General features: G+C 45.2%; 2 protein-coding genes across 2 annotated transcripts in view; one reads left to right on the top strand and one right to left on the bottom strand.

The window, feature by feature from the left end:
- Positions 1 to 14,822, top strand: part of actn3b (actinin alpha 3b) — a 26,219-nt gene extending 11,397 nt beyond the window's left edge. The window contains exons 2-21 of the mRNA XM_076092553.1: positions 5,441 to 5,555; positions 5,787 to 5,906; positions 6,712 to 6,798; positions 7,540 to 7,627; positions 7,864 to 7,942; positions 8,530 to 8,611; positions 8,686 to 8,771; positions 8,917 to 9,009; positions 9,468 to 9,698; positions 10,001 to 10,148; positions 10,576 to 10,726; positions 11,209 to 11,317; positions 11,420 to 11,560; positions 11,664 to 11,846; positions 11,939 to 12,073; positions 12,183 to 12,362; positions 12,439 to 12,585; positions 12,824 to 12,889; positions 13,059 to 13,217; positions 13,412 to 14,822. Coding sequence (XP_075948668.1) covers positions 5,441 to 5,555; positions 5,787 to 5,906; positions 6,712 to 6,798; positions 7,540 to 7,627; positions 7,864 to 7,942; positions 8,530 to 8,611; positions 8,686 to 8,771; positions 8,917 to 9,009; positions 9,468 to 9,698; positions 10,001 to 10,148; positions 10,576 to 10,726; positions 11,209 to 11,317; positions 11,420 to 11,560; positions 11,664 to 11,846; positions 11,939 to 12,073; positions 12,183 to 12,362; positions 12,439 to 12,585; positions 12,824 to 12,889; positions 13,059 to 13,217; positions 13,412 to 13,570 — 2,559 coding nt within the window. The 3' untranslated portion in view covers positions 13,571 to 14,822. The remainder of the gene's footprint in view (positions 1 to 5,440; positions 5,556 to 5,786; positions 5,907 to 6,711; positions 6,799 to 7,539; positions 7,628 to 7,863; positions 7,943 to 8,529; positions 8,612 to 8,685; positions 8,772 to 8,916; positions 9,010 to 9,467; positions 9,699 to 10,000; positions 10,149 to 10,575; positions 10,727 to 11,208; positions 11,318 to 11,419; positions 11,561 to 11,663; positions 11,847 to 11,938; positions 12,074 to 12,182; positions 12,363 to 12,438; positions 12,586 to 12,823; positions 12,890 to 13,058; positions 13,218 to 13,411) is intronic.
- Positions 12,649 to 25,556, bottom strand: prkd4 (protein kinase D4). The gene is made up of 20 exons (XM_076092554.1): positions 25,456 to 25,556; positions 24,778 to 24,944; positions 22,359 to 22,497; positions 21,358 to 21,489; positions 21,110 to 21,264; positions 20,781 to 20,976; positions 20,154 to 20,237; positions 19,394 to 19,556; positions 18,941 to 19,064; positions 18,164 to 18,241; positions 17,733 to 17,949; positions 17,539 to 17,564; positions 17,336 to 17,408; positions 16,928 to 17,034; positions 16,674 to 16,835; positions 16,050 to 16,148; positions 15,698 to 15,965; positions 15,227 to 15,312; positions 14,901 to 15,068; positions 12,649 to 12,886 (listed from the first exon to the last, which is right to left on the bottom strand). Exons 2-19 carry the CDS (start codon positions 24,931 to 24,933, stop codon positions 14,904 to 14,906), a joined length of 2,430 nt encoding a protein of 809 aa, XP_075948669.1. The 5' UTR covers positions 24,934 to 24,944; positions 25,456 to 25,556; the 3' UTR covers positions 12,649 to 12,886; positions 14,901 to 14,903.
- Positions 25,557 to 25,677: the final 121 nt, after the last annotated feature.

Raw genomic sequence — 25,677 nt, 5'->3', positions numbered from 1 at the left:
TTTGTTTATGTGGCATCCGTGGTGAACAGGTGTGGGACAAAGGTGGACGGGTGTGAATGGAGTCAACCTTGTGGGCAGACTACTTTTACACTGGCAGTGAGATATAAATACCTGTGTTGTATTGAGATAATGCACATTCATGTACCGGCTTGTATGTTAACTTAAAACCCTTTAAACACAGCTCTCTGTCTAGCAGCTCATTCTTCGGGACACATTACAAAGCAGGAGGTTGTTTTCAGATTTTCTACATGCCGAAGCTCTGAAATGAGCATTTTTCTTCTGATATTTTCCTTCTTTCTCAAGCAGCTTCCAACAATGCAGACGTAGATACAATGCGTCATTTTGACTTGTTATAAACATTAACATGAAACAGAAAACCTCTGTGTGCACGTTTGGTGCCACGTCAGGACTTTTATTTAAACTAACTGGATTTGAAAGGAGGAGGTTATGGGCTGTCCTGTCTCAGTCTATCACGGGCTCACTCGATGAATCTCCAGGATGCTTAACTTGACGACAATAGATTTTCCAAAGTGCATTTTTGAGCTCCATGTGCTTCCGAATGAAGCCTTTTAAAAGCTTTGTTGTTTTACTCGGAACAAATCGAGGTTAAAAAAAAAAAGCAGCAAATCACAAAGCTGTACAGAAGTAACGGGGTAGCTGTAGACGGATACGTGCAGGCAGCGTTCCCTGTAAGCCAGATGGAATTAGAATGCACGTTTTCAATCCACACCAACACTACACCAGCATATTTCCCTAATTAGACCGCCCGTCCATGTTTTGAAGGTGCTAATTAGGAAAATCAGCTACCGAAGACGTGTATAATTAAATCATGCAAACTCCGTGTCAAAAGACTGGACACCAGTAAGGGATGAATTGCACAGAGGTTAGGTGCAAATTGAGACCATCTTGCCATCAATTATCCACCTAATTAGCAGAAATGTAATTAAGTGTTTTTCTTTCTTTTTTTTGTTCTTTCAAAGGACGATCTGAGGCCGTGGTTACACTTCGTCTTTTCAATGTTTTGCACTTCACTCCATCCTCTCTTGCACTTCTACTGTGGAAAAATGTATAAGAAATGAAACGTGTTTATCAGCGTTTTAAAGCTGCTCCTTTAATATATCTGAGCGCTGTCCGATCACTCGGGTTGTATGGAAGTGTGAAGTGTGTGTGAGCGCATGTGTGCACACAGCTGAGTTCTGATCCAGAGCATCCGATCACCAGAAGGCACGTTGACAAAATCAAGTGTAACCACGGCCGGAGAAACTGAGCTCTGTAGGTGTAAAGAGCACCTTGACATAGCAGGAGTAACACTCACTCTGGGCTAATCATCAGGTCAGCCACAGCTGAAGTGTGTGTGTGTGTGTGTGTTATACTGGCACCAGAGAGTGGGAGGTACATACCTGTAATTTAGCAGCAAAACAGGGAGATGGTCAACTGCAGGAGGTCATTTTGTGTCTACACACCGTGGTGAGAGTTACGTCACAGTTAAAACAAAAGCAGCCGTTCAACATGGAGCAATGACTGTAGTTTATACTTTATGGCTACATGTTCTGCAGCACAAGCTCTGTCTGTAAAAGGTAATTTTTCTATTCTTCATTCCCAGATCATCAATTAACATAATCCTGATTCCAAAGCAGCAACAATTGAGAAGAATAGAAAGTTGTTTTTTTCAGCACATAGGTCGAATAATAACGCCTCATTTTACCAGAAGATGTTATTAGTTTCTACTCCAACCAAACTACATCCGAGCTCTGCCGAGATCGAATATGAAGTGCAGATATTGAGCAGGTCTGTTGTGTAAAATGCATCTTGCTCATGACTTCCCCTCTGAGGCCGCAGCGGTATCTCCACCCAGTAGTTGCATCAGCTCTTTGACGGACAGCCGAGCTAGCTGACATTATTAAGAGCTCTGAGCCCTTTCAGACGGGAAGAGGGATGTGTGTGTGTGGCTGTGTGTGTGTGTGTGTCAGCTGTATTGAGGGTCAGCAGCCCCGATTCCCCCTTGGGGGGTTTGTAGTTATGACAGGCATTCAGCTGGGCCACCGTGACCTCATTTTACAAGGAGTAAAAAGGTCCTGGTCTCGCTGAGCCAGGCCAGACCGACAGGTGTGGACGGACAGAGAAGAGACCACAGGACGGGGGGGGGGGGGGGATGCCAGGATGGAGGGTGACTTCATGCCGGTGGACTCTGCAGACCACCACAGGCATTAAAACAAACGCGTGGGATGGGATAATAGAGCTTTAGACGCAGAGGCCTAGCAATAATAGCTTTGCTATCCTAGGTATGGCAGATAATTGTTTTTTTTTATCCCGCGGTGCTCCGTTTAGCACATCGGGTTTAATGTATCCTGGGTTATGTTTGCATCTACAGCTTTATTAGGTCAAATGAAGCCCTGATTTCAATTACCACCCGTTTAGTTTCTAACGCCCTCCCTTGATGTTGGCGGGGTTTCACCCCTCTCGTCTTACCCACACATATTATTTTATACATCGTCGTATTCTTCAATCCATTCCTTCCTCCTCTTTTCCTCCTCCTCCACCTCTCTCTCTCTCTCTCTCTCTCTCTCTCTCTCCGTCTTGGACTCTTACAGTTCACCTCAGGAATCCTGCCTTCTCAGCTGTCCGGTGGTGTCCCATAGCAACCCGATTTAGCCTCCCCCCCTCCCTCCCCCTTCACTTTTCAGTCTTTTCTCCTCCTCCCCCTTCTTCTACTTAATTTAGCCCCCACCTACCCCCCTTCCAGCCTGCTCCTTTGGCTCCTTACATCCTTCCTTCTTCATACACCTCGTCTCCTCACCGACTTGGCCTAGTGGCCCGTGTGTGCCGGATTAGGAGCCTGTCTAAATTTGGTCATGCATGGCAAAGGAGGCGAGCACCTGCTGGGACCCCGGCTGGTTGGACAGGCGGCCTCTCCTCCTCTCCAGACCCTTACATCAAATTACACCCGGGCCTGGGCATTCCTGTCCCTCCTCTCACTTCTCCCCTTCACTGCCTCGCTCCTCTACGAGTGTCTTTCTTTAGCCTTCAAATTCCGAAATTCAGTTTGAATGGAATAATGTTTTACAGACGGGACAAGGTCTATTTCTTCTGTCCAAATGTTGAAAAGTTTCCATCAACCACTGCCAGTAGTGAAAGAAGTATTTAGATGTGTATATGTATTTATATACAAACACACACTGTGGTAGTTTAATCTATAATATGACGTCTTATTTTCTAAAATAATCATGCATTTGTCTCTATATAAAATACTTATTTGCAAAGTAAGTGCAGGTGTGAAATAAATGTGTTGTAATTAAAAGTACAATATTTCTCATAACAGATTAAACACAAATACTAGCAGAGTACAAGTTCCTCAAAATGTAATTTATTTCACTCCACCGCCGGCCACTGCTCTTCAAATGTTGATAGAAAGACGGCGAGTGAAGATGACATCATCTGAAGAGCACCTGTCGCTCTCCTGTAACTCTAGACGCTTCACAGCGTTTCTTTACTGCTTCCCACAAACCTGAGGATTTATACTACGCTCAACACATGTATTTGTGTTTTTGTGTTCCAGTGTAACATGTAGATTTTATAATATAAAACACAAAAAAAATTTCAAAAGTCCTCATTTATCTTTTGGTCTAAAACTTGTCAAATTAGAACTCAAGGTGACAACTTGCTTCTTTTGCCCAAACAACAGCCCAAACCTCAACGATGATTCAGTTAACTGTCGAGAAAAGCAGAAAATCAGCAGAATAGAGAAACTGGAGCACGGTGTTGCTCGGGGTCTATTCACGTTCTGTCAATCAACTAATTATTCCAGCTCTAGAGTCTGACAGTCAGAGTCTGAGAGTCACTCGTGTGGTTTCTCTCCGTCAAAGACGGCGGTTTCTTTTCCGTCCCTCTCTTCCTGTCACCCTCTCTTCCTGTCTGTCTCTGGTGCTTTGCTTCTCTGTCCATGCAGATCTACAGTCACACTTGAGTGCACGCGATAGACATGGAGGCACACAAATATATAACCACACACCCATATACTGTACGAGGACGTATACATTTTGGTTTATAAAGTGTTAAATGTTCTCCGCTCTCACCTCCACTAGTCTCTCTCGCTCTCTCTCTCTCTCTCTCTCCTCCTCCGCCCACACTATCATCTGTAGTTAGTTATTCAGCTCATGTATTTATTCTGCACCCACTCATCCTCCAAACCCTGGCAAAGTTGTGGCTCCACAGTAGCAGCCCCGTACACACACTCCCACTCCTCAATGCGAACACGCACATCCCATATTCACATTCCAAGCTAAACACCATGAAAGCTTCTCAAAATACCGTTCAGAGATTGATTGAATGGCCCGATGGAACCGATTGAATTGTCCCAGACGTGCACGCGACTGACGCCATTAGGCAATTTTCCAGACAAGACCAAAAGCGAGCACTCGGCGGCTCAGAGCCATTTACATCACCGTCTGCATTCTGCCCAGTGCGCGCAGCAGCGTCCCCGAAATGAACAGTTTGGTTTCTCAAATGCCAGATCTAGCTTTTGAAAGACGCAGCATCTGCTCTTGCAAAAATGTTCAACACAATTATGGACCGAATATCGGACTTTATAGCAGCTGACTTCCTGGCTTAGAGTTTTTACACCAATAGACCCATCACGCTAGGACCTGTTTGTCTGTCGAGGAAGTTAACAGGTACAATGGCAAACCCAGCATCTCCAGCATAAACAGGCCGAGTACCGAGTTATAACCGACCAGCCTGGTGTGTGCAGAGGTGTGTGTGTGTGGTCATTTGCGCATGATTTAATGAGAGAAAACACAGTGGATGGTCGTGTGTAATGGCACTGCTCTCTGACATTAATGAACTGAAGGAAAAAGCTTTTCATACAGAATAAAGCAAAACAAAGACTGTAACATTCACTCCAATTTATGGGATGATTTTCCAAAAAGACAAACATTCAAATAGACTAAATAATAAAATAAAGCAGATGTCAGTCTCATCTCGTTCAGGACTGTTGAGTCAACAGTCAAAGTGACATAAATCTGCCCGTGTACCTGTGCACGGACACATGCGCTCTCACCGTCAGCAGCCACGGCGATACAAATGTCACAGATTGAAGTGGACAGTTCCTGCATTGCCAAGCAGTTTTGACCCGGCTCTCAAAAGGGAAACGTCAAGGTGTGTGTGTGTGTGTGTGTGTGTGTGTGTGTGTGTGTGTGTGTGTGTGTGTGTGTGTGTGTGTGTGTGTGTGTGTGTGTGTGTGTGTGTGTGTGTGTGTGTGTGTGTGTGTGTGTGTGTGTGTGTTAGTTACAGGCTATATTCTTGTGTGTGTGTGTAGCAGGTATAGTCATAGTGCTCGCTGTCTGTGAATGTGTTTGTTATACAGTCAGAAAGGTGACAGTGTAACCCACTCCATCCTCTCTCTCTCTCTCTCTCTCTCTCTCTCTCTCTCTCTCTCTCTCAGACCTTCACAGCTTGGTGTAACTCCCACTTGAGGAAGGCCGGGACACAGATTGAGAACATTGAAGAAGATTTTAGAAATGGCCTCAAACTCATGCTGCTGCTGGAGGTCATATCAGGTGGGTCTCATCAGCACACACACACACACACATTGTGGATGATATACTGTATTATACCATACTTATACTGAATAGTTACTTTAACCGGGTAGTTAAAATGTCCCATCACCATTTTTACGATACATGTATAAAATCAGCAAATCTTTACATTTGAAGCCGGAGCCAGAAAATATTCGACTTCAACAAATAATAGTTTCAGCTGTAATAGATTCTTCTTTTCTTTTCTTTCAGGCGAGAGGCTGCCCAAACCCGACAAAGGCAAGATGCGTTTCCACAAGATCGCCAACGTGAACAAAGCTCTGGACTTCATCTGCAGCAAGGGGGTCAAGCTGGTGTCTATCGGTGCTGAGGGTGAGAGTCCTGCTTTGAATAACAAACGCTCCCTTTTTATTATTTTTTCCTCCCTCTGCTACCTACCTTTGTCTCTTTTAATTAATATGCCAAGGTCACACCATATTTGCATTTCTTGGACTTATTTTTGAGCACCAGCTGGCTGGTGAAGCTCACAGCATCATGAGAGTTCAGATGAGACGAGGCAGACTACAGCAAACTACAGATCAACCAACTGGGAACAAACATGAGGAATGAGCTGCAATACACAAATGTTTTAATTTATTAATTAATACCTTAACTTACTCTACATATTTGGAGCTATCCTCGGGCACATTTTCTGCCATTTTGCTGACTCGCCAACGTTTAGTTGGATACATACTTCAAATTATCAAAAAAAAATGTATTCATGTTGTCATTTATAAACATTTATTATTGAATTGAAATTAGGTAAACTATAAAGGAGAGAGATACTATAGAGTGAGAACTGAAGAGATGAAAACAACAGAAAAAAATTACATTTTAATACAATTTAAATGCTCAGATTTGGTCAGTTTTTCCTCTAAACCTGCTTGAGTTTTTACCCAGCTGAGTTTACTCAGTTTATCCTCTTAAAAATTTCCCTGTGACTTCATTTCATTTACACTTTCTTCACTCTAATTTGCAGTCAAGATTCCTTCTGAGCCTTCTCGACAGCACCATCCTCCAAAAGCCTTCTTTCAATAGCAGACAGAGAACTCCTGTGACTGAGATGCCTGCTCTTAGTCTTTGATATTTTCTCTCTTGCCATGATTAATAATGTGTGTGTGTGTGTGTGTGTTTACAGAAATTGTTGACGGTAACGGGAAGATGACCCTTGGTATGATCTGGACCATCATCCTGCGTTTTGCCATCCAGGACATCTCTGTGGAAGGTGTGTATGTGTGTGTTAGACCTTAGTAATAAAACGCCTAACTTAACATTAAAAGCACAACTTGAAGCTACATGTTTTTTATTTAGTTAGCCTCAGGGGTGGAGATGGAGTTTGTTACATTTTACAGATCCAAACTAGCTGTTTCCCCTGTTTCTTGTGAATTTACTGTACTGTGTGATTTGACGGTGTGCAGTAAATCATTTCCCTGAACTTCATCTGCACCTCATGTCACTTTAAACAACACTCATGTTGTCAGGCAGGTTTAGCTCCCAGTGAGTTATTGTTTATAAAGCCTGAGACCTTCCTCACACACCTCTGACCCTCGCCTCCGTCTTCTTTAACTCCCTTTTTATTGCTCCTGCTCCTCAATATCTTCTGCTGTCATGTATGCTTGACTTCCTTCGCCATCAACCTCCTGCTCACCTCTCATAATGCGTCTTCTCTCCTCGAGTGCGGGAAACAATATCTGCACTAGCCTGACTTTAAGAAAGTAAAGTTTGTTTACCATTAACGGGCAAATATGTCAGCTACAGATTTAATGATCCTCCTCTTTACACACCAGATCTTGATCCTAACCGTGTAGGTTCCTTTACATTATTTATCCACTTTTCAGTTTGCCTGTCTGAAAAGACCCTGTTCCCTCCTTACTCCTTACTTTGACATAATAATGCTGGAATAAAATACTGTTTTCTTTCATCAGTGCTCTAATGCTCACCATCTCCCTCCCTTTACCTTCTCCAGAGACCTCTGCTAAGGAGGGTCTGCTGCTGTGGTGCCAGAGGAAGACTGCCCCCTACAGGAACGTCAACGTGCAGAACTTCCACATCAGGTGGGTCTACGACGCCGAACTGTGGCATTAGCTGGGAAGTGCAGCCATCTTTCTTGGATGTAATGTTTTACCATGTCTTTGTACTCTTACCATGTAACTTCCTCCTCCATACATCTAACCCCCTTCCTTATCCCGTATCATTTTCCTTCTTCATCCTTTGTCTCACGAGTTCTTCTCTGAAACTTCCTTCTCCCACTTTTCATTCATGTGGTCCTCCACCTCTTCTCGTGGCTCAGTTGGAAGGACGGCCTGGCTCTGTGCGCCCTCATCCACAGACACAGACCCGACCTCATTGACTACTCCAAACTGAGAAAGGTGCCCTGTCCTCCCTTCCTGTTTATGATCCTTTCTTCCTCTTCTGATTTGCTTTGTTTTCTTTCTTCATACTGAATTACGAGGATTGACAATCAGTCTTTCTTCTTATGTCTTCATAAATCTCTTATCTTTTATTTCAGTCCTCAGTTTCTTTGCATTCCAAGTGACACACTGTGAAAATGTTCTGTGCTACGATCAGTGTGTCTGCAAGATATGCAGTTTAGCATCCAGTGCAAACATAGTGTTGCAATGTCAAATACTTTTGTAGATGTGATAAAACATTTTTGATATCCTTCATGCCCAAATTCACAATCTTATATGTTAACCAGGGACTCATATTTGCAGTGCTAACAAGTCATATAATACCAGTTTATTGTACAACTGGAATGGGATTTTCAAGGTAGCTTGCCAAAGACTTCTCTGAGATTTAAACATTGTTTGGTTGATTTGACACAGGGTGTAAATCCTATTTCCTTCCTCTCTGTGTGGATCGTGACAACGGCCGTTATGATGATTCTTGTCTACTTGGTGGTGCAGTGCAGTCCTACATGTGTGCGTGTCTGACAGTAATCGTGTGTGCCCTGTAGGACGACCCTATTGGTAACCTGAACACTGCTTTCGAGGTGGCTGAGAAGTTCCTGGACATCCCCAAGATGCTTGACGCTGAAGGTGAGACTGTGGAACTTTTTCCTCACCAGGGATGGCTTTTAAAAACATTTTAACGTTATTTCTTCCTCTCTCAGATATCGTGAACACACCCAAACCTGATGAGAAGGCCATCATGACCTATGTGTCCTGCTTCTACCACGCCTTTGCTGGCGCTGAGCAGGTCAGATGGTATTTTGTTTTCATGTTGTAGTAATATATAATTTTAATATTTTAAAAAGGCTGTTTGGAGCGTTGCTTTGTTTAAAACAGCGGAGACGTGATGCTGTAAATGTACATCAGTTGTTAACTCTCTCCCCTCCCCTCAGGCTGAGACAGCTGCCAACCGTATCTGCAAGGTTCTGGCCGTGAACCAGGAGAATGAGAAGCTGATGGAGGAGTACGAGAAGCTGGCCAGCGAGGTGAGAAACCGCTGCAACCGTTTACTCCCACGCTCAGTCTGTCCTGCACATCCTCCTCTGCAACGACACTCTAATGCTCCGCCAGTTTAGAATCAATGGTTTCTGATCCTCGCGCTGACTTCACGCGACACGTCTCTAAAAACCCCTGCAGGCAAATCAGCAGTGCGCTGATAAGTGAAAGTGTTACAGTCACAGAAACGTTAAAAGGGCAGCCAAGAACAATATACAGAAATGCAGTTAATCAATATATATATAAACTGTTATGATCAATGTGACATAATTAGCTATTGATTTGTAAAGAGAAAAGCAAGGCAAAGTTTTTAGGAAACAACTGAAGTATTCCTCCTAGTATTAGGACAAAGTATTACAGTTATAGGACAGTAGAACAATATATATACAGGTTATAAAACGTAATGATACAGACAAGAATAATCTCCATATGTCCCTTCCTACTGTAGCTGCTGGAGTGGATCCGCCGCACCACCCCCTGGCTGGAGAACCGCACGGCGGAGCAGACCATGCGCGCCATGCAGCAGAAGCTGGAGGACTTCCGGGACTACCGCCGCATCCACAAACCGCCCCGCGTGCAGGAGAAGTGCCAACTGGAGATCAACTTCAACACCCTGCAGACCAAGCTGAGGCTGAGCAACAGGCCCGCTTTCATGCCGTCCGAGGGCAAGATGGTGTCGGTGAGCAGGATGCGTCTTTATCTCAAGTGTGTTATTGTTGGATTTCCAAGAAGGAAAGGAAAACTTGAAGAGCTCAGAACACCATGAGCTTGGTTACATAGCTCACGTTTAAGTTGGCTTAGATGCAACTATAAGCTGCATTCATTTGTAGTTTCTCAAACATGTGTACAGATATTAAAGTCTACTCAAGGCATGCATTTCTTTATTCACATTATGAACACTCAATTCCCTCAGAAGAAAGTTTAGAAATCCTTGTATTTAAAATAAGACGATGATGACGATGAAGCCTCTCTCTCCGCCAGGATATTGCCAATGCCTGGAAGGGTCTGGAGCAGGTGGAGAAGGGCTACGAGGAGTGGCTGCTGGTCGAGATCCGCCGCTTGGAGAGACTCGATCACCTGGCTGAGAAGTTCAAGCAGAAGTGCTCTATGCACGAGTCCTGGACCGGAGGTAGGGATGACAGAAAGTTGTGATGAACGTAATCGACAGGAAACCGGGATCGTGTTCGTACGTACATGTGTTGAATTCTTTCATTTTAGCTGTCATGTAATACTCTACTCAGCTACTGTGTCAAACTGCACACCCCTAAAAAGAGTCTGTCAGTCACTTTTTTATGACTGTTCGACATACTATACTATGACTATATACTTTGATAATTGTACTATGAAGGCAATTCAGGATATTTTTGGGGGATTAGATTCTGTCCTGGAAGGTGATGTGAGGGGGCGAAGGATTGCTGACACAGCAAGGTGACAGCTTTGGGGACGAAGCGTGACAAAAGATCCAAAGACTAAACTAAAGTCACACAGCTGTTTAAACTTAAAGGCCTGTAGTTCTCTGAAGGTCGGGTATTGAAATGCAGACCTGTGTGTTTCAGGTAAGGAGGAGCTGCTGTCAAAGAAGGACTACGAGTCGGCCTCTCTGATGGAGATCAGAGCCCTGATGAGGAAGCACGAGGCTTTCGAGAGCGACCTCGCCGCCCACCAGGACAGAGTGGAGCAGATTGCCGCCATCGCCCAGGAGCTGAAGTAAGAAGCCAGGAGTGAGGGTGAAACAGGGGAAAAAAGAGACGTACAGGTGTTAGATCAGTGTAATAGAGGTGTGTGTGTGAGACACTGAAAGAAACAGGAATAAGGTGAGCTAAGTGGTCCAGGACTCTAGTGGTCGTGATGGGAGAGATATGTGGAGAGCAGACGATGATGTGAATACAGTGAAGAACAAAAATGAGTGGAAATCATATTAATGAGAGGGATGAAAAGATGAAAGGATGGCTGATGGTAGAGCAGAAACCTCTGATCTCAACATTTTCTTATTCCTCACCACTCCTTCTGGGCCTTTTTTTCCCCTCCGCTGATCGTTTTGATACGATCTCTTTGATGCTATATACAGTGTTCAGCACCATCACGCTGAATATGTATGCGTGCCACGCATCATTTCACATTCATTACTTCTAAGGCAGATATTGTGTACTTAAAAAGGTAATTAATCGTGCCGCGTCGCTCTCCTCCAGTGAGCTGGACTACCACGATGCTGCCACAGTCAACACCCGCTGCCAGGGCATCTGTGACCAGTGGGACAACCTGGGCACCCTCACCCAGAAGAGGAGGGACGCACTGGAGGTACACCCTGAAACACTCATAAATAAAACAGCACGGCAGTCAAGGATGCAGTGGTTCTTCATGCGCTGTCCGCACCTCCTTTAACTGTCTGTGTGTCTGCAGCGTGTGGAGAAGCTGTGGGAGACCATCGACCAGCTTTACCTGGAGTTTGCCAAGAGGGCGGCGCCCTTCAACAACTGGATGGACGGAGCCATGGAGGACCTGCAGGACATGTTCATTGTCCACAGCATCGAGGAGATCCAGGTACAAGCGAGCGTCATGGATGCGTGGAGACGCGGCCACTCTGTGTTTTTATGTGTTTGCCATCACACCGGTCAAGTGTAACATTGACCCGATGTGCCTCTAGAGCCTGATCACCGCTCACGACCAGTTCAAGGCCACTCTGCCCGAGGCCGACAAGGAGCGCATGGCCACCATGGGCATCCACAACGAGATCCTGAAGATCGCCCAGACCTACGGCATCAAGCTGTCTGGAATCAACCCGTACACCAACCTCTCCTCCCAGGACATCAGCACTAAGTGGGACACTGTGAGTTCAAATCCAACACAAATCAAAAGAACACATTCAAAAAAAATATTGGTCGAAGCTCCTCGTGACTGTTTGATTTTGTCCGCCTGCAGGTGAAGCACCTTGTTCCCCTCAGAGACCAAATGCTCCAGGAGGAGGTGGCCAGACAGCAAGCCAACGAGAGACTGAGGCGCCAGTTTGCCGCCCAGGCCAACATCATCGGACCCTGGATTCAAACCAAGATGGAGGTCCGCTGTTACTGAAACACTGCACACTGTTGACACACCTGATTGAACGATTATCTATATACACCTGTTAAACATGCTGCTAGATTTAAATGTTCTCCCTCCCCTGCAGGAGATCAGCCACGTGTGCGTGGACATCGCCAACTCCCTGGAGGAACAGATGAACAGCCTGAAGCAGTACGAGCAGAACATCATCAACTACAAATCCAACATCGACAAGCTGGAGGGAGACCACCAGCTCAGCCAGGAGTCCCTCATCTTCGACAACAAGCACACCAACTACACCATGGAGGTACAGTGGGCTTCAGGGATAGGCTGACCCTCTCTCGTCCTCTGAGCTTGACGTGAAATTTCCTGTATTCTTGCAGCACGTGCGTGTGGGCTGGGAGCAGCTGCTCACCACCATCGCCAGAACCATCAACGAGGTGGAGAACCAGATCCTGACCCGCGACGCCAAGGGCATCAGCCAGGAACAGCTCAACGAGTTCAGGGCCTCCTTCAACCACTTCGACAGGGTGAGGCGTTCACTGACCTTTAAAAAGGGCTCAATGACATACAGAAGCATGCGAACAGCACAGTAACTGAAAGATCTTCTATTTTTATTTTTTGAAACATTACAAATAATCTGAGATGTTATTTTTGTACTCCAACTAATGCTTGATCAAGCACCATTAAGAGAATAAAACACGGGCATTGTAACGATGATTCTTGGAGCTTCATCCTTTTATAACACAACTGTGTTTTTGCTTGCAGAAGAGAAACGGCATGATGGATCCAGACGACTTCCGTGCCTGCCTCATCTCGATGGGTTACGATCTGGTGAGTACAACGGGCACAATTTCAGGACAAATGGTGAAACGTGACTTGTGACTAGTTTCATTTTAGCATGTCCTCTCAATGTACACGATGATTTGTGAGGATGCTAAAGCAGCAAGAGCTGAATTCACTGATAAAACTCATTTAACGTATCAACTGAACTCTCTAACAGGGTGAGGTGGAGTTCGCTCGCATCATGACCCTGGTGGACCCCAACAACACGGGCGTTGTGACCTTCCAGGCCTTCATCGACTTCATGACTCGCGAGACCGCCGAGACCGACACTGCAGAACAGGTCATGGCCTCCTTCAAGATTCTGGCCTCAGACAAGGTGAGCAAGACCACTACAGCGTCCCGTTAGCTCAACGTCTACCCACTGACAGGAACAGCAGTTTTACTAAGAGTACACATGAGCGCCGACGTGCTCATCAAGTTCATTTCAAAAGCAGCTCCTGGCAAAGTATTCATTTAATCGAGGCGGTCTCTGTGCCTCTCTAAATCACCCCCTGCCTCTCTCCCCTCCAGAACTACATCACAGTGGACGAGCTGCGCAGGGAGCTGCCACCCGACCAGGCCGAGTACTGCATCAGCCGCATGACCAGGTACATCGGATCCGACAGTGCCACCGGCGCCCTGGACTACATCTCCTTCTCCAGCGCCCTCTACGGGGAGAGCGACTTATAAACAAAAAAAAAAAGCCCGCTTCTCTTCGCCTATCCCTTCTTCCCAGCTCCTATTTCTCCTATGTGGAGAGAGCGACTAAACCCCTTTCCACTGTCCTTCTGTACTATCACTTTTTTCCTCTTTCAAATCTTCACCTTCTTTCCCTTCACTCACTCCCACTCCCCCTCCACCCACCCCACGCCCCAAAAAACACTGTCCAGAGAGGATGAGAGTAGAAGGCTTTGCTCAAATCAAGCTGTTTGGACCGGCCAGCTTCTCCCTCATTTCTGTTAGAATGCCTTTAAAAACCAGGGACGTGGCAGGTTTTGCACTGAATTATGTAAGCAGCATACATATATCACACCTGCCTCTAGGAGAAGCAGACGGCGGTAGTGAGGGAGAGAGTCAGTCAGAAAAAGAAGTTATTTTGAGCTAAGCCTCCTGCTCTCCCCCCCCTCTCTCTCTCAGATGACATATTTTTTTGTAGAAGGGTAATTAAAGAAGAAAACGTGATTTAAAAAAAAAAAAAACGCTGGTTGGTCAGTTGGTTTGGTTGTGTAATTGTGCAGATGCATGCTATGTTGACGGTTAGGAACACTGTCTTTGTGAGTCTCTGACTCTTCCTTAATCACACACAAAGCGTATCCCTAAGAGCCTGTTAAAGCAGGTCAGGTGCTATGATGTCACAAAGCCAGTCTAACAATAAAGATACCCACTCTTAAAAAGAAATACTACAGCACTGTGAAACCTGCAGATCTTAAAGCCTTAAGCTCAGGAACAAGCGGAGGGTGAATGCGAGCACCTTAACATTAAAATGCAGAGAGAGAGAGCAAAGCACTGTGGGTAAATAGAGGGCCATGGCTGGATGGCGACGTAAGAAGGAAGACAGACCGATCCCACACACCTCTCTCTAGAACGTATTCCAGCTCAGTTTAACGACACAGACGGAGAGAGGTGTCGAGCAGCGAGAGACAAGAAAGGGCATCAGGAAAGTTGTGGACAAAATAAGAAGAATCGATACTGTACGTGGGACCACAGCAGGCCTATGTCAGCGACGAAGCAAATAGGGTTTTGGTCCCATTGTCAGGTCGGCCATGAGGATCAGTGCGAGTCGACTCCTCCGTTATGTACGATATTTTAATTTCATGTGCTCCATTTTCTCATTCTGTCCATCATCACAGACGCCACAAAAAAAAATCACCACTTCCACACAGTTCTATTTAATAAAACCTCAACTTGGAATAAAAAAGGAAAAGTATATTACTAAACAGAAGTCGTGTTGTTTCTTTGAATAGAATAGAAGTAGGAATTGTTGTGTAATAAACATGAGTAACAACAAAACCGTCCCAACCTTTTAACCCTCCGGGTCGAGGTTAGGGTCCCAGCAGAGGTGTGGTGGGAACTCCAGGCCTCTGTCCTGGGCATAGCGGATCCAGCGCTCCTCGTCCCCGCGGTGCGTCAGATACCTGCAGCCCCTCCTCTGCTCGAACTCCCTGAGGTCACACCACAGCTGGAAGTCCTGCAGGAGGGACGATGAGACAGTTGGTTCCCAGATTATTCTACCTCCACGAGAGGAGCTTTCATGAACGGGTTAATGCATGCCGTCCCTGACAGAACACAATATTACAATTATAATCCTGCTCCTATCAGACTACAAACAAGTGTAGTACATCTCACCTGCAGCCAGGGGTGTCCCAGGGTTTTGCCCACGCTGAACCTCCGTCTGACCGACACCTGCAGCAGGTTATTGATGAGACTCACAGCTGGAGACCAAAAAAGAGAGGATTTACTCTGTGTGTCCACTGGAGACACCCAGTGGACAACAGGAGGACAGACGTGTGTGGAACAAGATTTAAGCAAAATTAAACAAATATAAATGAGTGGAAAATCATCAGTATATTCATGAACAATGATTCATGAATGAAACTTTAAACGTTCACTGTTATGAAGTCCTCTTCTTACTAAGTAAGTTTAGTCATTACTTGATTTAAATTTGCATTTCTGTCAGAGTTACCAGCATCTTTAACTCTCCTTGATGCATTCTGTGGTCAGAAAGTCAAAGAAACATCAAACCTTGGGAAAAGAATCTCATTGCCGTGTCTTTAAAAGCTGCAACAGGAAGAGTTCAAATAAAGAAATCATCCATACCCTCCAGAGAGATGGAGGACCACGGTTGTCTCGGGTACATGAAGGCGGCGTTGGTGATCTGCTGTCGGATGTCCTCGTCCTCGTTGAAGGGGAACGTGCCGCTCACGCTCACGTACATGATGACGCCCACGGACCACATGTCCAGGGAGCGGTTGTAGCCGCTGTTGCTGATCACCTCGGGCGCCAGGTAGGCCGGCGTGCCCACGACCGAGCGACGGAAGGACTTCTCGCCGATGATGCGGGCGAAGCCGAAGTCGCACAGCTTCACCTTCAACACGGAGCGGTGGGCAACGTTGCTGTTAGAGCGACTCGTCCTCAAACGTGTAAACGTGAAACTGTAAGAAAATCCCACCTGAGGAAAAGGGTCCGCGGAGGCCAGCAGCACGTTCTCAGGTTTCAGGTCACAGTGAGCGATGTGTTTGAAGTGCAGATACCGCAGAGCCTCGAGGATCTGCAGCACAGACAGAGCACAAAAACATGAGGAGGACTAGTTATAGTGCAATGTATTAATGCAGGAGGTCAAGCACACACACTTATATTTTAAGGGATGCTGAGAGACTTTTGTGGTGCACCAGTGGACATCTTATGTCTGGTTATCAACTGAAAACTAGATTTTTTGATAAAAACATACAAATCGAACTAAAAAAAGGCTTCAAACGAGACAAGCAAGAACTAAATCTGGCTATAATTCTCCTGTTACTGGCAACAACTACCCAGTGATGAAGATAAATAAGCATTACAAATAGGTTCACATTAAAATACATTCTATTAACCTCCGGTTCACCGACCTTTTGGGCTTGTGAAGTTGTCCGAAGTTGCACATATCTATGAGCTGTGACCGGGTTAACAAAAGAGTAATGTTCCCTCCTCTGATTGTTTAGTTTGAATAGTTTAAAGTCCAAAAATATATAAAAAACCGACAGTATTTCACCCACAGAAAGTCTCAGAACGTTTATTGATGATGAAGCGGTCTTACCTGAGCCACCAGGAAGCGGGTGTTGCGTTCAGGGAGTCGGCCTCGCTCACTGGACAGGATCATCTCCAGCATGTCTCCGTGGAGCTTCTCCATCACGACGAAGACGTACTCCACCGTCTCGAACATCCCCTCCAACAGAACCACACCAAAGTGGGACAGATTCTGGGCAACACACACACACACATATATATATATATTAGATGTTAAAGATAATAATCTTTAAATAAATACCGAGATGAAACATGCATAAGTACCTGCAAGATGGCCACTTCGTTCCTCAGCTGTCTCTCTAGTTTGTTGGGGAAGCGCGTCTTGTCGATGACTTTGATGGCGACTGGCCGACCCGACTTCCTGTGAGTACCTGAGGAATGAGGAATAACTCATATTACTTTATTTATGCATTAAATCAGTTCTGGTAATGCTTTGAATTACAAGTCTGTAATTCTAGAATCAACAACTGCTAACAAAATTCTTACTTTCTCCAGAGTTTCCCTTTAATAAACACAAGATACCGGTGATTGTTTTAAAAGAACTTATTAGTAAACTAGGGAGCCATAAAGTAAAAGGTCAATGTTTTCATCTTTGCTGCAAACCTCCCAAAGAAGATAAACTGGTTCTCTGCTGAACATCTGAACACTGTAATAATTTAACACCGCGGTCACCTTTGTACACCACGCCAAACTGTCCTGAGCCCAGCACCTCGTCTGTGGAGATCTGATACACCGAGCTGATGTCCTGCAACACACACACACACACACACACACACACACACACACACACACACACACACACACACACACTGAGGTATGAAGAAGAAGTTCACTGAGATTAATTATGAATCAATAAGTATAGAGTTGATTCTTACCACGCCGTCACTGCATAAATCTTTATCTGTAATCAGAGCATTTTAATAAACATATATTTGTTATTAGACATAATGATATGTTCATAGAAGGTTGTCTGACTCATGACTCATTACATTATGAAATCGAAATGCATCATGTTTCAACGCCTACTTAAAGTATTGCGTAAGACTTATTTATGGTGGTTCTGGCTCACCCGGGCTCTCCTCGCCGCGTCCTCCCCCGCTGCTCTGCAGGGGCATCAGAGCCTGGCGGACGGCGCTCTCCCAGGACGGCCCGCTCTCTCCGGCCAACACGCAGTACACCAGCGAGGCCGTGACCACCTCCAAGGTGTGGGCGCTGTTTCCCGGCAGCGAGGGCACGGCGAGCTGGGCGGGGCCTCGGACCTGCAGCACCTCGGACAGAGCGATCTCCTGAGAAGAGAGGAAGAGCGATTCAGAGGGAAACACCAACATGTGTTTGTTGTGAGGATTCTTTATGTTGAGTGCTTGAATTTTACTCTCATAAACCTATAAGCAGCCTGTGTTTTGCAGTGAATTTCTTTTACTTTTCAAGCACTTACAAGGTGCCAAAACCAACCTGTTTGTACTAAAAATGATTTGATATAAGAAGTGTGGTCAGTTATACCTTGTAGTACTTGGTGCTGCTCTCGTTCTGGTACAGAGTGATGCTCTTCCAGTCCACGATCCAGTAATGACGTTTCCTCTGGGAAAACAGACGACAGGAATAATGCATGATGTACAGTACGTTTGTAGGAAGTGAATGAACCAGTTAATCCCAAAGGACGCTTTACGGCAGACTTTTCAACCCGCTGTCTTTGTCAGTCAGGTCCATTTATGCCGACCTCAGACCAAATGATCGATTGGTGTAAAACTCATACGCTGTCTGAAGTCAGTCTTTTTGTTCATCTTGATAAAGTCAAACATATTTAATATCATTGTACGTTTTCTAGTGCAGACAGACAGTAAGTCTTATTTGTACCGCGATGGAGCGGAGATGGAAAAAAGTAGACAGAAAATGAACCCTCAGTCAAATTCTTATAACCTTTGTTGTCTACGGTGTCAGACTTAAGTCTTTAAAAAGACTTTTCAAAGTCTTCAAGTGTATTGTAGGCATTGTTATTAATAAATTCCTCATTCTTGCTTCTTTTACCCTGGTTTGATTGAATCGTTTCTTCCCTCATCCAATCAACATATTTGAATAAACATGCATTTTACTTCCCAAATGTGCCAAAGAGGAAAGACAATGCAAAGAATATACAGAAGACGTGTGTAAGTATTTATATTTATCTGCAGTATTTTCTTTTTTGGCAGAAAACATTCAAGTGTTGCATCTCTAATACCCATAAACACACTGAGTGTGTGTGTGTGTGTGTGTGTGTGTGTGTGTGTGTGTGTGTCTCACCAGTGTGTCAGTGTTGGTGTGATGCAGCAGCCATCCCTCTCTCAGGACTCCTCCCGCTCTCGTCTTTGAGTGATGCACCGACTGGACGAGCCTCATCAGAGGGATGTAGCTGCTGAAACACGGACTGAAGGAGGGACGGAAGACAAAAGGACAAAAGGACATGAAACAGAAGAGGCTGATTTAGGGACAAGAACTGATTTAAAGTCACTTTATCGTCACACTGATGGAGCAGCTGTCGCCCTGTAGTATCTCCTAAATGCCTCTAGGTGACAGTAAGCTCCCTGCCTACAACGTTTATGATGTATTCAGTGATGGATAACAGGCAAGATGAGTGTTTCAGTCTGAGCAGGAGTCACATTCATCAGGGACACCGTCCGGTGCCAACAGGATGCCGGAGTCACCTTCAAAACCCGGATGACATCATCAGAATAAATTAACGACCTCATCTCTGACCTCATGGGCTCTCGTGGTTGCTCGTCTTCCTTTGTCTCAGTCGTCCAGTCTCCGTCCGTGGACATCTCGTCGTCGGACATTTCTAGTGTTGTTGTCGTGCTGGCGAGCTCTGAATCATTGTCCTCTGGGTCCGGTGGGCAGCTGTGACCCGCTGCTGTGGATTCTGGGAAAATGACATCATGTGCAAAAGACATTAGGGGCTGCAACTTATGATTACCAAAACAGAGAAAAGCAGTAAAACGTATGACAAGCTAGAACGAGCACAATAAATTACTTATAATTTACTGTTGATTAATGTTCTGTTGATCAATTTGTAGTTTAAAAAAGCAGTTATTTTAATCGCTGAGAGGCTCATTTTTCTCACTTGATACTAAAGATGATATAAAATCAATAACAGGAAGAAATCACATCTTTTAGCTGATTATTATTTATTTTTTTCCTCCATATTTTGTTAGTTTACAGCCGTGCTCGCGGCTCTGTGAGGCTGCACAGAGGCAGCTAAAGGCAGCTAAAGTCAGCATGCTAACATGCGGATTTTAACATGTAAACGTCTATCCTGTTAAACCTAAACCTGACTCACTCATGATCATCTTTCTGCGAATCTAAAATGAGTCCTGAAATGAGTCTATCAAATCTTCTGGAGATGGGAGGGTGAATCAGCCCTGGAGTCATCACGTGGGTTGTGAGAACAGAGAGCATGATCTAACAGGAGTTACTGTTCCAGGCATGTAAAGCAGACCTCCGGGGACCGACCGCTCACCTTCCCCGTTGAGGCCTCTCCTCTCTCCTGGACAGTCTCTGGGGACCAGCAGCTCACAGCGCCGATGGCAGTTAAACCTGCAGTCTGAGAAGAAAGTCAGAGAAACAGAGCGATGCACTCAGTCACATCATGAAAAACACAAAATGACAGAGTCAGCCTTTTTGGATCCATCAATGTGATTTAAAGATTCGTTTTCATTTCAGACGGAGCTTCCTGCTTACACAGCAGACACACGTGGGTCTCTTTGGGCCCAGCTCATGTTTCTGAACCGCTAATACACAAATGGCTCATCAAAGCTTCTATAAATAGCCTCCGTGTAAGAATATGCTCATAGATTTTTAACGAGCTCATAGAGGCTGCTCAAATATCAGGCCAACTGCATCCACTGAGGAAGACTGTGGGACGTGGTTGAAAGCTCAAAAAAAAAAAGTTAACCAATGATGACAAGATCTGCATAGGATGAAAACTTCTTGACCAAAAACTGCAAAAATTTGACCGTGAAGTCTGAATCATTGGAGTAAACATGTCTGCTTGAATTGGTGGAACTCAAACACTTTGTATCCCGAGCAGAAGGAAGCCCCCCGGCCCTCTGGCCCCCCGGCCCTCCAGCCTCTCAGCCCCCTCAACCTGAGCACTGCAGCCCCTGTCTGAAGAGCCCTTTGAGCAGCCGGTGGCAGTGCTGGCACACGGTGGGTTTGGTGTAGCTGTGGATGTGGAAGGTGTGAGGGACCTGAGCCCTGCTCGTGTCGCTGTAGCCGATTCCCAGCCAGACCGGGGGCTCTGCCCACGACACGGGCCTGGACGAGGGCTTGGTCATGCTGATCTGGAGAAGGACAGATGGGGAGAGTCGTAAACGTCTGATTGGAAGTTCATCTTCAACAGGTTCCAGTGACTCGGTGCAGAAGGAAATGTAAGCTAGTTTTTACCTCCTTTAAGCTCATTTTGACTGAACGTACCTCTTCCAGGCTGCCTCCTGCCTGGTTGGACAGGGAGTGCGTGCGGGGTCGTCGGGGGGGGAACAGGGAGAGGCTCGTGCTGACCTGACGCCGCGCTCGGCTGCAGTCGTTGGGCAACAGGAAGGCACAACGTTTATGAAAGTCCAATCCACAACCTGAGGAAAAGGAGAGACAGACAACTTCACGTTACATGATGGCGAATAAAACAACAAACTTTTTCTCACACTGTGGAAAGCGAGTGTCTTTACCGTCACATTTCAGTCCCTGCCGAACGAGGCCCCACAGCATTTCCCCACAGTGGTGGCAGAAAGTGGGGGTCCGGTACGATTGGACCACCAGGGTGTGTGGACGGATCCTCATCTCAGTCACTGACGCTGATCCTGAGTCGGATAAAAAAAAGATGGCGTACAGTCAGTGCTACTGAGAAATAAATAAAACGAGTACTTGACACCACTGCCTTGTACTTGTGTTGCATTTGATTAACAAATCTCATCTTGTTTTGCATGTTTGTTTTCCGGTCCTGAAGCAAACCAGCTCCACTCTTACATGTTTTTTCTTAATGCTTTTATAGCCTGACAAGGAAATTCCAACATGTATTAGTATCAGTTATTAGGTGGTATATTCGTATTGTGGTATATATAAGTATATAATGTAGTTTCTGTTCTGCGGTAAACTAAATATTTTCCTGCTATCTAATGTGAAATACACTTTGCCACCTCCTACCTGTAAAGCGCCCTAATTTGCAATAAATCTTTTGAGAGCGCCGCTTCTCTTGCGGTCTTTATGGGATTTTGGTTTTTGCAGCATTTTTGTGTTTCGTGTCCAAGAGCTCAGTGGGACTGTTACGTAAGGAGGGAGACCTGCCAGAGTAAGCCTCACGGTAGGATTTAGCAGCTTTGTCGTGCTTGTTGGCTCTAATGCGTCCCGACTCTGCACCTCACAGATAACTTGACAGCCTGTGTGGATCCGAGCAGTGTGGAACGGTAAAAACAAACCAAAGAAAAACTGACAACAACTGTTTATATAGGCACAAAGGCCTTTGATTTGTAAAATAAGGTGTTTTATGATTTGTTTCCCTCCAAATTTAGACTCTAATTCCTCCTAAATAACGCTGTCATCTGCTGTAACACAATGATGGCTAGTATAAGTTCTGGCAGCTGTACTTTCTATCTTATCTCATAAAACATCAGACAAGAAGAATAAGAATAAATAGCTGCAACATAATACGTTCTTTTCTCTTTTGGCTGACCTGCGATGATGACCTCGATGAAGTCTCCATCCTGCAGCTCGTCCTGTTCCGTCAGACGTTGCAGCAGCTGCTCTGAGGCCGACTGATGTCTGAACAGCAGAATCTTCTCCCCGACACCGACCACGCTGCAGTCTGGAGCCTGAACACACACACACACACACACACACACACACACACACACACACACACACACACACGCACACACACACTGGTTGAGACTTCATCCAAGAAACCAGCTACATTTAAACCTTTTTGAAGTGCTGCTAGAAGGAATTAAGATCCACCAGCTGGGATGAAGCTGATACATAGATCACGTATTCAGCTCTTTCATCACTTGTTCCACCAAAAAACATTCAGTCTTGAGAATCAAAATTGTGCAGTTGTCGGTTTGAATGCGGGGAACCTATTGCACTGAGACGTACACAACTCTGAACGTGTGTGTACGCTTCAGAGGATGAAGACGAGGGTCAATGTGTGTGACTGCTGAGTGTGTTACTGTTGCCTGGTCAGAGAGAAAGAGACGGAGAAGAGCTCAACATTTAGAAGGGGCACACTTCTGTAAATCTTTTTACCGACTCGCACCATGACCTAGTTGTGCGGTCTCGTGTGCTCGGTGGATCAGAGATCAGAGATGATATAAAACTGCACCAGAATATGCCACATGGCTGAGAAATGATTCTGAAGATAGATAACGGGAGCTCTTCTTGAGTTAGGTTATCTAGTGAGGAGGGGCAGAGGAATCAACCAGCATCATCAGCTAGGTCTGTGATGTACTGAGCTGTTGTGTCGTCTCTTAAAGAGCATTACTGCGGCAAAGCAAGGGTTAATTCCATCATCTACGTTTTTACGATACATTTAATTCTACCTGGACATAATAAAGTGATGGACAATAAAAACTACAGCTCAATATTTACCAGAAGGTACATTAATCGCTAACACAATTTTAAAAGAATTCCTACTATTCTGAGACCCCTTGGAGTGTATTTAAGCAAACATTTTGTACAAAAAGTATTATTGTAAAATGATACAATATGGGAATTTCTATTTCTGACACTAAAAAAAGTTAAATGTTAGAAGTGGAGATACAGGATCTCTCCCAGCAGACACATACATACAGTAACATGCTACTGCCGTCACGATCGTGTCCAGTGAATGCACTGAAATGCACCAGTGACACACACACACACACACACACAGACACACACACACAGCTGACCTGCTGCCTGGAAATAGAAAAGATCATAGTTGAAACTAGCGTTGGTGTGAGCGAGGCAGACTGCGTGTGTGTGTGTGTGTGTGTGTGTGTGTGTGTGTGAGAGAGAGAGACAGCAGGGGAAGAAGCTGTGGTTGGAAAGTTTGCTGCGCTCTTTGTGACCACAGAGTCTCTATAGCTGAGGCAGCTTGAAGACCAGACCAGCCGACACCGAGACAGAGACCGAACACCTGCAATTCATGAACATCTCATGTTTGACCTCAACGACGGTTCCAACGCAACACTAACCGACTGACTGCAGATTTAAATTCTACTCTCATGAAAGATCATTAATGGATTAAAGTTTAGTGACAGGAGGTCGTGAACTTGAAGGTTTGAGGTTTTAACATTGTCGACAGATTTCATTCATAACGGACCGAATCCTGAGTCTGGTTGTCACACAGACTGGTTCTATGTTACCTGCTTTATCAGTATATAACGCTGGTTAAATCAGATTTATAAGATGCACTACAGATTAAACCACACTAACCGACACAATCCTCCGTCATGCAGAAGGTGACCTTTCAAAGTCCACTTCCTGACTCTTCTGAGAGGCTCCAAACGTCAGCTGAATACTTTCCAAGTGGGGCTGTGTTGAGTCGGTCACAGATCACTCAGTGCTAGCTACAAACCTTTAACAATAATAATAACGCCTTTTAGCATGCTTCGGCTCACTTAAGCTCTTTGAGGCTGCTGCAGGTCTCCACTGGAGCAGCTATGGGTCGAGTGCAAATCCCCCAAGAACCTCTCGATCAATGCGATTACATCTTCAGAGTCAGATTCTACCTGCAGGTGAAGGATTTGAACCAACTCATTCTGACCACAAGCTAAACAGTGTTTCAGTTTTCAGTTAGTAGTTACAGTGACTTTTAAAAAACTGTGTCTAATTGTTTTTTACCCGCCACATAGGAGGAGTTTACACTACAGAGAAAAGGCTGTTTCTAAATGATTGAAACAGACACAACAACAATTTCAAGATGAATCAGTCTGCCTTGTTAAATGGATGCAGCAGAGGCCGCAGTCTCCTGACTTTCCTCACAGAGTATGAGTCAGGTTCCAAAAAACACGTCATCCTACAATTCCCATGATGCCCAGTAGCATCTTTCATTAGTACATTTGATGAAAAGCCCCTTTGAGGCTCCTCACTCTCCTGACTGCTGGGATTACCTTGCGCTCTATGATCTCAGCAGCCAGCCTCTTGGCATGGCGATAGCTGCGGTTGCCAGCAGGGACTCGAACCACCTCCCTGAACAGGCCGAGCTGGAACTGGACCAGACCCGGCGCCGTGAACCTGCTGGGGCTGGAGGGAGTCACTGCGAACATGGAGGAAGATCCTGCGGCAACACGGGACGATTACAGGAAGAAAGAAATGTTGAGGATCTTACTTTGAGAGTTTTTGATTAAAAAGAAAAAGACAAAATTCTGAGATTCAATGAAAAGTTATTTTCTGAAACTGCTCCTGGAGTCTCAACACAAGCACATTATAGGCTACTGTACATTTGATTAGAACAACTTTAATTTCTTTAATGACAGATTAACCTTCAGGACGCAAAAGTCACGTTCTTCATCTAAAATAGTTGTCTAATAACTGCAGTACTCATCTTCTATAATGAATCTTCAGGTTAAATTTAGCAAGTGACACATTTCAAGAAGCAAATATCTGTGTGTCCCTAAAAACAGATGTTGAACACTGATTGATGGAGAAGACGAGACAGGACATCAGTTAATTCACAGTATCACGATCAGCTCATTATTCAGATACACAAAGAGACACAATTAAATTGTTTTTTAAGTTTCCCATTACCAAAATAAAATGAAATAACATCTGGAAATACTCAACCTTACTTTCTAATCGCGTTTCTCTCAAGCTCCTATCTTTGACCTCAATGGCAGGACTGTAACTCAACGGTGTGACAGCTGATCGGTCTCTCGTGGTGCTGCAGACTCTCAACGTGCACTCTGGTGGGTCTGGTTTCCTCTTTGTGGGGCTCGGCTGTCGATTGAGACAGGAAGTCACACAGAGAGAGAGAGACACACACACTCGCCTCTGTGGAAGCTGTGATGGTG

The sequence above is a fragment of the Anarhichas minor genome, unplaced genomic scaffold, assembly GCF_050575085.1.
Source record: "Anarhichas minor isolate MPS153535 unplaced genomic scaffold, ASM5057508v1 ptg000016l, whole genome shotgun sequence".
Classification (NCBI taxonomy): Eukaryota; Metazoa; Chordata; class Actinopteri; order Perciformes; family Anarhichadidae; genus Anarhichas; species Anarhichas minor.
Note: the sequence above shows the minus strand (reverse complement) of the source record. Positions and strands in the feature narration are given on the sequence as shown.